General features: G+C 34.7%; 2 protein-coding genes across 4 annotated transcripts; both read right to left on the bottom strand.

Moving 5' to 3' along the window:
• Positions 1-17: 17 nt before the first annotated feature.
• Positions 18-4,661, bottom strand: LOC109158876 (WD repeat-containing protein 26-like). Of its 3 annotated transcripts, none has more exons than XM_019306765.1 (6): positions 4,556-4,661; positions 4,393-4,433; positions 2,435-3,329; positions 1,463-1,564; positions 511-1,140; positions 18-359 (listed from the first exon to the last, which is right to left on the bottom strand). In XM_019306765.1, exons 3-6 carry the CDS (start codon positions 3,230-3,232, stop codon positions 135-137), a joined length of 1,755 nt encoding a protein of 584 aa, XP_019162310.1. In that variant the 5' UTR covers positions 3,233-3,329; positions 4,393-4,433; positions 4,556-4,661; the 3' UTR covers positions 18-134. The 3 variants fall into 3 exon arrangements, with proteins under 3 accessions (XP_019162310.1, XP_019162311.1, XP_019162309.1); XM_019306766.1 differs by lacking the exon at positions 4,556-4,661 and adding an exon at positions 4,502-4,527; XM_019306764.1 differs by lacking the exon at positions 4,556-4,661 and having other exon boundaries at positions 4,393-4,549.
• Positions 4,662-7,646: 2,985 nt separating this feature from the next.
• On the bottom strand, positions 7,647-11,057 carry LOC109158740 (probable LRR receptor-like serine/threonine-protein kinase At4g36180). Its single transcript, XM_019306638.1, has 2 exons — positions 7,955-11,057; positions 7,647-7,808 (listed from the first exon to the last, which is right to left on the bottom strand). The coding sequence occupies exon 1, from the start codon at positions 11,055-11,057 to the stop codon at positions 7,992-7,994; it is 3,066 nt and encodes a 1,021-aa protein (XP_019162183.1). The 3' UTR covers positions 7,647-7,808; positions 7,955-7,991.
• Between the last annotated feature and the right edge of the window lie 1,071 nt (positions 11,058-12,128).

Here is a 12,128-nt window from a genome sequence, read left to right on the forward strand (position 1 = left end):
TCAAAGCCAAAGATCCCTGACCGATTCAAAGGTATTTTATTACTTAAAAAAGTTAATGCACATTTCATATTCTTGCTCAATGTAAATGCTGAATTGACATTGGATGGAAAAGAAACCATTGGGAAAACAAGAGGTTATAGACTTCTCCCTCTGCCATTGCAATAATGGACGCCATTACTAACCGAGCCATTTTGCTTCATGTTTACACTATTCAACCCCCATATGCGAATAGTCCGATCATCACTGGCAGACGCTAGCATATGAGGGTTTACTGGGTTCCAGCTCACAGAGTTGACAGTCCCAGAGTGTCCACACAATGTCCGAACAAGTTCCCCGGAGCTTTTGTGCCATATATAAACCTACAAAATGACAGTGTTGGTAACAATTACAACTAAAACTACAAAGGATCATAAGCAAGCAATGGAATATGAGAGGAGGAGGTTATAGCGTGTAAACAAATCACAAGAACAAATTGCCTCTTTTCGAACTTATAAGGCAATAATAAGGTACCTGGGAGTCCTCACTTCCGCTAGCAATGAATGCTTGGTTGAGTCCACCAAAACAGGACCTTACAACGAAGCGAAGGCGTTTGTGACCTTTAAATTTGGCTATGCACCTTGGATGTCCACCTATATACCAAAGATGAATTTCTTGGTTAAGCAAACTAACCAAGAGGTGCTTATTGTCCCTGGATAATACGAAAGAGGTTATGTCTTGATCCTCCTCAATTAATTCCTCAGTATTTGATTCCTGTCTAAATAATGAAATCATGTTATCTTTACAAACAGAAATAATCTGCTTCCCGTCAGTTGTTATACCAATATCCGGAATCTTAATAGTCTTTTCCCCTTTCCAACTTTTCACCTCCTTCCCATCTAGGCTCCACATGCTAATACTTTGGTCAGTAACACCGGAAAATATACTTTGGCCATCTGGAGACCATCCACACGAAATCAGACCAACACCATCTTTTTCATAAACATGAACACATTCCCCAGAGGCAACATCCCATTGCCTAACAACTTCCTCCAGTCCACAAGTGAGAATCTGGTTGCTATCGGGGCTCCAGGAAATATACGAGACAGGCTTCTGGTGACCAGAAAACCGATCCTTTAAAAGGACTTGACTGTCTTCTTTGACCTAAAACAGAAAGAAATGTAAAACAAATTTACAATACATTACACACAAATACAAAAGACAGTATGCAACATAGAATGAATCGAAAAGCCTCAGCATCAACCAATCAATCACATTGGAGTATATACATACATTTCATTTCTATATAACCATAAGGTAATGGCAGCACAGGTTACAGGAGAGGAGGCAAAAATTCTAAATAAAAAGAGTTACTAGAAAACAATCAACAAACATGTGTGTCTGTCTGTCAAGAGAGAGAGAGAGAGAGAGAGCATATTAAGGCAACAAATAATACAGCAAGGGCGGTGCGAGAACCTCAAAATACCTCCCAAATAATAACAGAACAATCAGCAGATGACGAGGCCAGGTATTTTCCATCATGGGAGAACTGCAAGAACCAGACTTCATCATTGTGCTCCTCTAAGATCTGCGAGATTGCAAGTGAAGGGTGGGAATATTAATGCTACATACAGATTGTGCTTCCGAGTGATGCAGTGCCCCCTTAAAACTACAAATAAATGAGAAATAGGAAAGAATTGAAATCTAGAAATAGCTACAAGATTTGAAATTGACACTATAAACTCCTCAAAATGAAATGATGGGAGGTCAAACTCTTTCAAATATACAACATGGATTGCAATGTATTGGCATCTAATAGAACCTTTCAAGAAAATATCTCAAGAAATTTATGAAGATTGAATTAAGTCAGAGAGTGGATCACATCTTTAAAAAAATTATATTTTTAATATCCTTGTATACAGTATACCAACCCAAAGACTCAGTGCAAAAGTTCTTAGGAGCCACATCACAAGGTTGCTAAAAGATGCTTAGTTATAAGAATCTGAATTTTTTATACACAAACTTAGGCTATTTAGCTCATTAAAGGTTAAACTTGTTTAGAATTGACTCAAACTGATTTGCATGAGATAATTTTCTTTTGACATTATTGCCTAATTATCAAATGGAAATATGAAATATTATGAGGATCTCATGAAGTATGTGAGCCAAGGATCATGGCATAATTTGCACAATGATCCAGCAAGTTTAAAATAGACATCTTAAAGGAAACAAAGATAACCTAGACCCCGCTTCACTCTATCATCTAGATATCACGTACTAAAACCGAAGACCCTTCCAATGACATTGCATTTTTAAGAACAAGGTTCTTCAGTCCCAAAGTAGTGGATTATGAGCTTTGGAACAACATTTATTCAAACAATGATATCAAATTTAAATATCAGCCCTGAAATAATAGTAAAATGTTAAGGAGTAAATAACAATTAAATTCATCAAAAACCTGTAAGGTCTGAGAAGGAATTCGATCTCTACCACACTGGTGGTCAGTGAACAGCGATATTTCACCCACCAAAGAGTTGTGAAACCTACAAGCAACTAGTTGCAAGTCAAGAGCCTGTTCCACAAGATTCACCAACCTCTTTTCAGGTATCATGACAGAAGGGGGGAGCAATTTCTGCAATTCCTCTAATAGTTCTGAACGTGATTTCATCCTTACAATTTGCTGGCCTGATATGCCAGCAAGATTCTGTCGTGAACGAGACAAGATATGGGAGGAAAGCTCGCGGACCTGATCATGGTTTACGTATAGAGGTGCTATCTCAGTCCTCAATGTCTTCAACGCACCCATGACATTGTCACCATCCAGAAGTTCAAAAAATTTCTGCTGAAATATTAAGAAAGAAGCCAACTTTATAATTGTTTTATCTACTACACCAATTTTTTGCAAACTGGCTACACTTTCATCCCATTTTCCATTGAGGATTTGCTGCATAAATGATTTTACAATTGAGGAGTGCAAAGGTATCCCAGACTCTTCCTCCAGACATGCCCCACTCCTCTTATACCCAAGAGAATATAATGCTTCAGATATGATTTGGACAAATTCAACTTTCTTGACAACACGCTTTGAACCAACAACCTCAGTGTCTGCTTGAAATGCTAGAGACCGAGCCATTGAGTTGCTCGGTGAGCAACTTGCAGGCTCAGTAGGAGATATTCCGTTCAAAAGACATCCTGATTCTCTAGAGGCCACTTTTACACGTTTTGTAGGTCGTTCACTGTCCTCTAAACCTCCCATGAAATATATAACTCAGGCCATATATAATAAAAATGGAACACAAACAATTATCAAATAGTAACCCCAAATCCTCCAACAAACCAAAGAAACTTTCTGCCTGAAAAAATCAAATGAAAAATATATGTTAGAACAAAAAATATATATTTGAACACAAAGAAAATGAATAATAGGATGCCAATAATATAAAACATTCAGTGAAAAACTGAAAACAACATTTATGCTGATAAGAGTCAACTTTTGAATGGCATGGGAGGGAATGGAAACACATGGTAGATAGTTGACCACAACTTCATAGCAATTCAATCACATAAATTTTCCATTTGTTAAATTGAGATAAAAAATTTATTACCAAGGGGATGCCACCAAAAGGGAAAAGACAAGGGGATAAAAAGTAAAAAGAGATAATATATAAAGAAAACGGGAACTAAATTAATCTAACCAAGTGTATATAGAAAGTGCTAGAAAGAAAAGAGAAAACTCAACTTATTATATTGCACTTCAATGTATTTATAATCATTATAATACCATACCGAATCACCCAAATACTCAAAATTGCACCAAGTCCATGGCTACTAGAGAAAATCATTAAGCACCTGAATTCCTTCACTCATTTCTCATTAAAAAGCTTTATAGTTAGTAGCATTAGCTAGAGTACCAATAGGTAGCTCATAACTATGAATTAAATCAACCCTTGGCCGATGATAATTTTCCTAAAAATTTTCATAAGTGCAGCAATTACATTCAAGACAATCTTGACTTCTACAACTCTGCTTTAACACACAAGTCAAACTAAGGAAATGTGCATCATTCTCTCTGCCCATTCCCAGCTATGGATACAGTGTATGCTTAAACTAGAGAACAATTGCATCTTTAAGCTCCAAAAGGCAAAAACTATAATTAATAAAGTGATTTAAAACATCAGTATTCTCTATCAAGAGATACAGCCAGATTCTAGATAATCCTGATTACTAACATTCAATAAAATCCATTAAGGAAAAAAAAAAAAAAACATGAAGTTTAAAAGTAGAAGAATTCAAAATTAACATAAACGAAAACCAAGTAGAAATGCATGCAAAATCAAGCTCAATTCATCGACCATAAAAGCAAAACATAATCCAAACTCGTAAGAAATGAATGGATAAACGAAGAATGTACTCTACCCAGATAGCGATATGAGGATTGAGGAGTGAGATCAAAGTATCTGCAGAAAGAAGGGAAACAAAAGTCAGTAAAACGAAAGGGAATAGGTAATTTTGTCGGCAAGCTTACAGTAGATTGGACAAGGGAGTAAGCAGTGGATTGAGTCTTGGGTTTCGGGTTTACGTATTTATGTATGTTGAGAGAAATCAGTCCTTGTTAATGGCCTTTGCATTTGGATGGAAGTTGGAACTGGAGAGGAAGAAGGAGAATGGGTCGGGTTGGTATATATAGAGATAATGGAGCTTTTTGGGAACAAGAAATGTTGCTTCTGCAAGCCTCTTTAGGCCCAACTACGGGTTTTATGGGCTTTGTATTTTTCAGTGATCTCAAAACGCAAATTATACAAAAACGATAGGAAAAAAAGTGTAAAATAGGCCATTAAATTTACTGCTTTCTATGTAATTGAGTAATAATTATATCATGGATTTGGGTCTTCCTTGCCAAGTAGACTCAAATTCAAAATAGACAATATATTGAATGTTCACAATTTGCATACTAAATGTTCCCAATTTACTTTTTATAAAATTGTGTATTTTAGATCCATGTCTAAAAACGGCGTCGTTTCTTTAAGTAAAGAAACGGCTACTGTTACAACTTAACAGGGTCAGTATTTTTGGTGTGTTAATTACAAAATGAAACTATAGTTTATCTAAAATGAAACTATCCCACATATTGTTTTTATATTATCAAATTAAACTATAAATGAATTGAAATGAAACTGTAGTTATATTGAAATGAAACTGTAGTTGTGTTGAAATGAAACTGAATAACAGATTCACATATTTGAGTATATATTGTCCAGTGAAACTGTAGTTATATCAAATTGATATTGTAATTGTGTTGTAATGAAACTATAGTGAATATAAAATGAAATTGAATAACAGCTTTACATATTTGAGTGTATAATGTTAAATGAAACTATAATTGTGTTGAAATAATAGTGTATATAAAATGAAACTAAATATGTTATACAAACATAGTTAATTTTTCAGAACGGCACGAAACATGCACTATTTTTATGCTTGGACTACAATACAATGTAGACTGCCGTCCACAGTAAAATTTGCACAATAACAGACTGTCAAGCACAGCCCATGGATAACGGACAACATTAGGCCACTACTTGGCAATAGTTATGCTGTGCAACCGAATGTACCATGCGCATGGTGCATACGGTTCAAAACGACGTCGTTTTGACAAAAACGCGCGTCCCACTTTAAAAAAAAAAAATTTCAGGTTCGATTTTCAGCAATAACATTATTGTGGATATATAGTTATGAAATTGTGGATATATAGTTATGAAATTGTGGTTATATAGTTCATTCATTGTGGATATTTAGTTCAATCATATATTGTGGATATTTAGTTCATTCATTGTGGATTTTTACTTCATTCATTCATTCATTGTGGATTTTTACTTCATTCATTCACTGTGGATATATAGTTATGAAATTGTGGATATATAGTTATGAAATTGTGGTTATATAGTTATGAAATTGTGGATATATAGTTATGAAATTGTGGTTATATAGTTATGAATTTCTGGATATATAAAAATGCTATTGCCGGGAATCGAACCTGATTTCTTCTTTAAGTGAGACGCGCGTTTTTTTTAACCAAAACGGCGCCGTTTTGCAACCGTATGCACCTTGCAAGGTGCATTCGGTTGCACAGCATAATTTGCGACTACTTGGTGGGCCACACGACATTATATATATAGAAATAAGTTCATATGGTCCGAATGGGCAGCTTAATGAGTCGTAGGAATGAAATTTGTCATAAAAGATTAAGAATCAAGCATTACTAGCGATAATATGATAATAATCTTTTAAAATAAGGGAGCTCTTTGTGCACAATAAGCGAAATTCTAATTTTTGTTGGTCAATTGAGTCTTGTGCGTAATGAGCAAAAGTTTAGTCACTGTTGATCAAGAATCGAGTTTTACTAGCGACAGTGTAGAAATAGCCTCTTAAAATAAGAGGTTCCTTGTGCGCAATAAACTGACGCCTGGGTGGGCAATTCCACATTTTGTCACAAGAAATAAGCACATATTTATAACAAACTTTTAACGTGAGTAAAAAATGATTAGTACGTAATTGAGTAACTGAATCTTGAGAAAGGAAAATAATCTATACTTTCTTTGATATCATGAAATTAGATTCATATTAACTAGATCATTACACCAAATGTGAAAATAATTTTCTCAACTTTTAAATTTTTGAAAAAGTTTAATTTGAGGCTACCAAACGCCCTCTAAAGTTCTCCTGAGTGGGCCCAATATAATTTACATCACGAACAACGAGTAAATCAATTGTCAATCGTTATATCTTGCATCAGGACGCACAATGCATTGTACGCCCCGCCCTGTTCAAATGACGTCATTTTATTAAGCTGTGTGGGAAGTTGACGCGACAGAATGTATGTGTATTTTGTTACACAATTATGTACATTCTGTTATACAATTATGTACATTCGAAACAAAGAATTTTTTTTAAGAGTTAAGAGTTTATGTGTATTATGTATTATGTTAGATTATATGTATTATCTTTTCAAAAAAATAGTATGTGTATTCTATTATACAATTATGTACATTATATCATATAATTATGTATGTTCGAAACATCAGATTTTTTTTAGAGAAGTTAACAGCAAACACGGGAAGCGAAATTTTCAAAAAAAAAAAAGAGTACAAAATAATGTCGTTTTGGTCCAAAGCGTACAATATAATTTGCCATCAATTATCGTGTAATGACTGTAATTTCCCTCGGCATTCAAACAAAATTAGGATTTGCCAGTGATGCAAGGTCAGTACTGCATCATGAAGATTCAGGCATTCGATCAGGCATGCATCTGAAATTTGGGGACTTGTAAGAAGAGATATGCTGCTGAGAATGAAGAGTTTGAAGAGCCAAACGCGAAGAATGCTGCGCTAAAGAAGAGTACGTGGCAGGTCAACGACAGTGGAACAATCTTTTTGGAACCTGGTGCCTTGACGGTTGCCTTAATAATACAGACACTCAAAAGAAGAATAACTGAAACTAACGATCATTTCAAAATATATGAAATTGTAAAGTCAGAACAATCACAGTAAACATATACTTAGTAACAATGACGACAATAATAACACATTATTATCTTAAAAATGTCACAGAAATGAAAATTTTAACAATGATGACAATAATAACACATTATTATCTTAAAAATGTCACAGAAATGAAAATTTAGTAACATAGATAGGCTTTATTGGGAAAACATGGAAATATAATACAAACTTTTCTTTCAAAAACAAGTGAATGAAACACACAAAACAATAACCTCGTACTCCATCCAAGTTCTTCAACCTGTGTTGCAACGCACATAATCCATCCGTGCCAGCCTATGACGTATGCCAAAGTTGTGGCAAAAGCTTGATTTTAGAAAATGAAAGTGCAGAGCGTAATTTCATAGTTTAAATATCTACTCTTTCACAACAAAAAAGACGAAAATGAAATAATATAAATAGTAAGATCAGAGTAATTATACCTCAGCTCCTATCATCATTCATTCATTCATCAAATCATCAGGTGGGCCTAAACTTTCGCTGTAGCCTCCGAGACGAAATTTTGATTTTCACATAAATCCAGTCTTTAACATCATTCAAGAATTCATAGTAGGCTGATCTCCACGATTCTTTAAGCACCAAAGTAACCACAAATCCCCAAAAACTGATAGAGAATCCAACCACCATAGATATGTAAAATCCTTGATCTGGAAAATCATCATCTTCCCGGTAGTAATTGTTGTTCCTTTGTGGAGGAACATCCGCAGGACATTTGGGAAGTGGGTCCCCGCACAAACCTCTATTTCCAGCATAGGAAGAAGCATTGAAACTTTGTAGTTGAGTGCCCGTTGGAATTTTACCCGATAAGGAGTTGTTGGATAAGTCAAGAACAGCAAGATAACTCAAACTAGCAAGACCAGTTGGAATTACACCTGAGAGTTGATTCTTAGACAAATCAAGAACCTCTAAATTTTCCATCTGATAGATTGTTGGAAATATTTCTCCAGTCAAATGATTATTTGAAAGGTTCAAAGAAAGTAATCCTTTGAGAGTAGAAAATTCCTCAGGAATATCTCCAATTAATTGATTGCTTGAAAGATCAATGCTTTTTAGAAGTCCCAATTGCTTCCTATATTCCCAATCTTTCTTTTTCCATTGAACCAATATATTGTCCACGTAGTTATTAGAACGGAAAAATACAATATTGGGTAAAACATATTGAAACTTTGTGTGATTGGTATTTTGCATCAACAGAGTGAAATTGTTGAAGCACTGTGGAATTTTCCCTGTCAATTTGTTTTTGGAAAGATCCAAGATTTGAATTCTATTGAGCTGACAAATATGTGATTGCATGTCTCCATAGAACTTGTTATGTCGAAGGCTAACAATGACCAAATTCCTTAAAGATCTCCCAATCCATGGTGGAATTCTCCCCGTAAACTCATTGCCTCCAAAATCCATAACTTGCAATGATGTGCAATTTTGAAGTGAGGAAGGCAATTCCCCAACAAGGTGGTTGTTTCTCAAGTGCAAGGATTGAAGCGAAAATATGGAGCCCAAAGAAGGTGGAAACTTCCCGGTGAAATGATTATTTCCCAAGTCAAGAATTAATAGACTTGTAGAGTTATTCCAACAATCGGGAATTTCGCCAGAGAGTTGATTATAAGAAAGATCAATAGAAATAATATTTGAGCTGATAATTGAGCACAATAATGAAATTGGACCAACAAACTTATTATTTGAGAGATGAATTATTGAAAACTCTAGAAGAAATAATGGTATGGGACCCCCAAAGTTATTATAGCTCAAATGTATTGATCTCTTTTCAAGACGAAGGAACTTCTTGAGGAACTGATTGGTCGACATATTAGGTAGTCTCCCATCAATGTTGTTGTTGGACAAGTCTATGGATGCCCAATTACTGGAGGAGTTACAAAACCATTTGGGTATTGTATCTGAAATATTTCCATAAGAAATATCAAGATAAGATATAAAAAGCTGAGTTTGCAACCAATTTGGAAATTGAGGCCCCACTTTACAATTTGCCAAAGATAAAAATAGTAGTTGAAAATGAGGAACCCAATTAGCACTGAAGTTGAAAGACAAGGCTTCATTAAAGGATAAATCCAACACTAGAAGCTTGGTAATGTTCGAAAAGTGGGCTTCAGTTACAACTCCTCCCAATAAGTTTGATGAGGCAAACAAACTAGTGAGATTTAATAGCTTCCCAATGGTTTCTGATAAGGCTCCCTGTAATTGATTTCCTGAGAGATCTAACGATTGTAAGGATAAAACATTTGATAGATCAGGAAATTGTCCAATAATTTGATTGTTGGACAAATCAAGAAGCATAAGATCACATTTTTGTCCAAAACCTTTAATGTCTTGAAACAACCCTCTGATATTGTTACCAGATAAATCTAAAATTTGAAGACTTGAAGGTATGAAGCTTAGAGGTAATGATCCATTCAGCTGGTTTTTACCTGCGGACAATTCCATTAAGAACTGAAATTTGGTGCTGATATTTACGGGGAGTTCACCAATAAGTTTATTCACAGACAAATACAACGTTCGTAATGACTTTCCAGCCCCTTCTGATAACTTTTCCAAAAGCCCAGCAATCGATTCGTTTAATTGATTACCACTCAATGAGAGAACTTGCAAATTAGTTAAATTCCCAAAGGATTTCGGAATTTCATTTGCAAAAGAATTCTCATTAAGAGTAATGCTTTTAAGAAAGTTCATGTCTCCAAATACATCAGGAATGGGGCCTGTAAAGTTATTTTTTGATAGGTCGATGCTAGTGAGTTGTTTGCTAGCATTCCCCAACAAATTGAATACCAAAGGAGAAGTGAGATGGTTTTCAGAAAAGTCAACAACGGAAAGAAACGGAGGGGAAGAAGAATTCAGCAAGAAAGGCAAAGTTTTATGGAGTCCACAACTTGGCATATGTAGTTCCTCAAGGAAAGGAGGAAGGCTGACACGAGTTGACTCATCAGTTAAATCAATGTCAACTTTATACAAGTAAATGGATCTTAAAGAAGAAAGCAGAGTGAGGCACTCAAGATTTTTTATTTTCAAATTGGGACCCGTAATATATAGAACCCGGAGACTGGTGAGGTTCCATAGTTGGGAAGGAATAGTACCAGTAAAGTTGGTATCTATAAGTCTCAAGACTTGTAACCTCCTGAAGGAACCAATAAATTTGGGGATTCTTCTCCATTGAAAATTAATGTTACTAAGGTCCAGATAACTCAGATATTTCAGCTCGAGTAAAGATGGACTAACCTTGTGGGCTACCATATATAAGTCATCCTGATAAAGATCAAGAATGGTTACATGACCGGTGTTGTTGTTGCAGTGAACACCCCACCAATTGCAACATTCTCGTTGATCAACATCACTTCCCCAAGAAGAGAGAACACCCGTGTCGTTCTCAAGGCCATGCTTGAAATCCAGAAGAGCTTGCCTCTCCCTCTCAATACACCTTATCTTTTGGACTGCAAAGCTTTCTGTGAAACCAGAAGACAAGCAAAGAAAAATGACAACGAAAAGCAAGGGAGGAAGTGTAGTAAAGGTTCTCATAGTAGCTTTAGTTCTATGTCTATGAATTATGAAAACAAACTCTAACACACAGTACATATATATAGGACGCTGTGCAGTGCAGTTGTGCTCGCTTATTGGCGTTATCCACCATTTTCTTGGTAAAAAAGCGAAATCTCTCTCACTCCGTGCCTTACACGGGATTGTGGAGTAATTAAATCACAATTATTCAAAGATTACGCTTGATAACCAGAAAAGTTTGAACTTTCACAGGAATTTGAAAGGTAAAAAATTATTCTTACCTTTGCTGTAATTTTTTATTTAAAAAAGTTCCGATTAATCGAAATCACATTTCATGATATTTAGGAAAGTAAATCCCACATAGGGAAAGTATGATTCTTTTTCCTGGATGATAGGAAATCTACCAAAGTTATTTAATTATGTATTTATCCTTGTTGGCATGATGTTAAAAGTCTTTTTTTTTTATAAATATAAAAAAGTCCTTCTACCAAGGACCTTGTGGTCCAATAACACCAAGTTACTCTCTTATATGGAGAGGTTGTGAGTGGGTTACTCGCCTCACTGAGGCGAGATTGTCTTTTTGTTCTTCATTAGGTATTATTACACATTGTTTATAAATTTTACATCTAGGAGTTAAAAGTGTTAGCAATAATAATAATAATATTATTATTATTATTATTATTATTATTAGTATTTGTCCCTTGCGATGCACGAAAAATATGTTATAAAAATATGCCCTATATAAGGTTTATTCATATATAAAATTTTTGTTATTTAATAATTATTATGTGTGAATTTCTATGATAAAATTATGATCATAACAAATGGATGACTACAAAGAAGTAATTAAATTGATCTAAATCCATCAAATAAAAATTGAAATGACATAACATTCTCGTGAATATTATATATTGTTATTTCTTAATAGTTTTTATTCATGGGCTATTCTCTTGATAGGGGAATAGCTATTTTAATTTGAAGGTCCCTGCTAGTATTAAACTATTTTGTGGACCAAACGAGTTCTAAGTACTTATACATTTAACCATTGTTACTTGTGTCCTCTATTACAATTTGTATCCAATTATTGACTTT

This window comes from Ipomoea nil, unplaced genomic scaffold (assembly GCF_001879475.1).
Source record: "Ipomoea nil cultivar Tokyo-kokei standard unplaced genomic scaffold, Asagao_1.1 scaffold2826, whole genome shotgun sequence".
In the NCBI taxonomy this organism is placed as follows: domain Eukaryota; kingdom Viridiplantae; phylum Streptophyta; class Magnoliopsida; order Solanales; family Convolvulaceae; genus Ipomoea; species Ipomoea nil.

Excerpts from the sequence above, each read along its gene's own strand:
- LOC109158740 (XM_019306638.1), bottom strand. The coding sequence starts at position 11,057 with ATGAGAACCTTTACTACACTTCCTCCCTTGCTTTTCGTTGTCATTTTT.
- LOC109158876 (XM_019306765.1), bottom strand. The coding sequence starts at position 3,232 with ATGGGAGGTTTAGAGGACAGTGAACGACCTACAAAACGTGTAAAAGTG. Across the intron at positions 1,565-2,434 it reads TTCCTTCTCAGACCTTACAG|ATCTTAGAGGAGCACAATGA; the intron begins GTTTTTGATGAA and ends GCAATCTCGCAG. Across the intron at positions 360-510 it reads GCGGAAGTGAGGACTCCCAG|GTTTATATATGGCACAAAAG; the intron begins GTACCTTATTAT and ends GTCATTTTGTAG.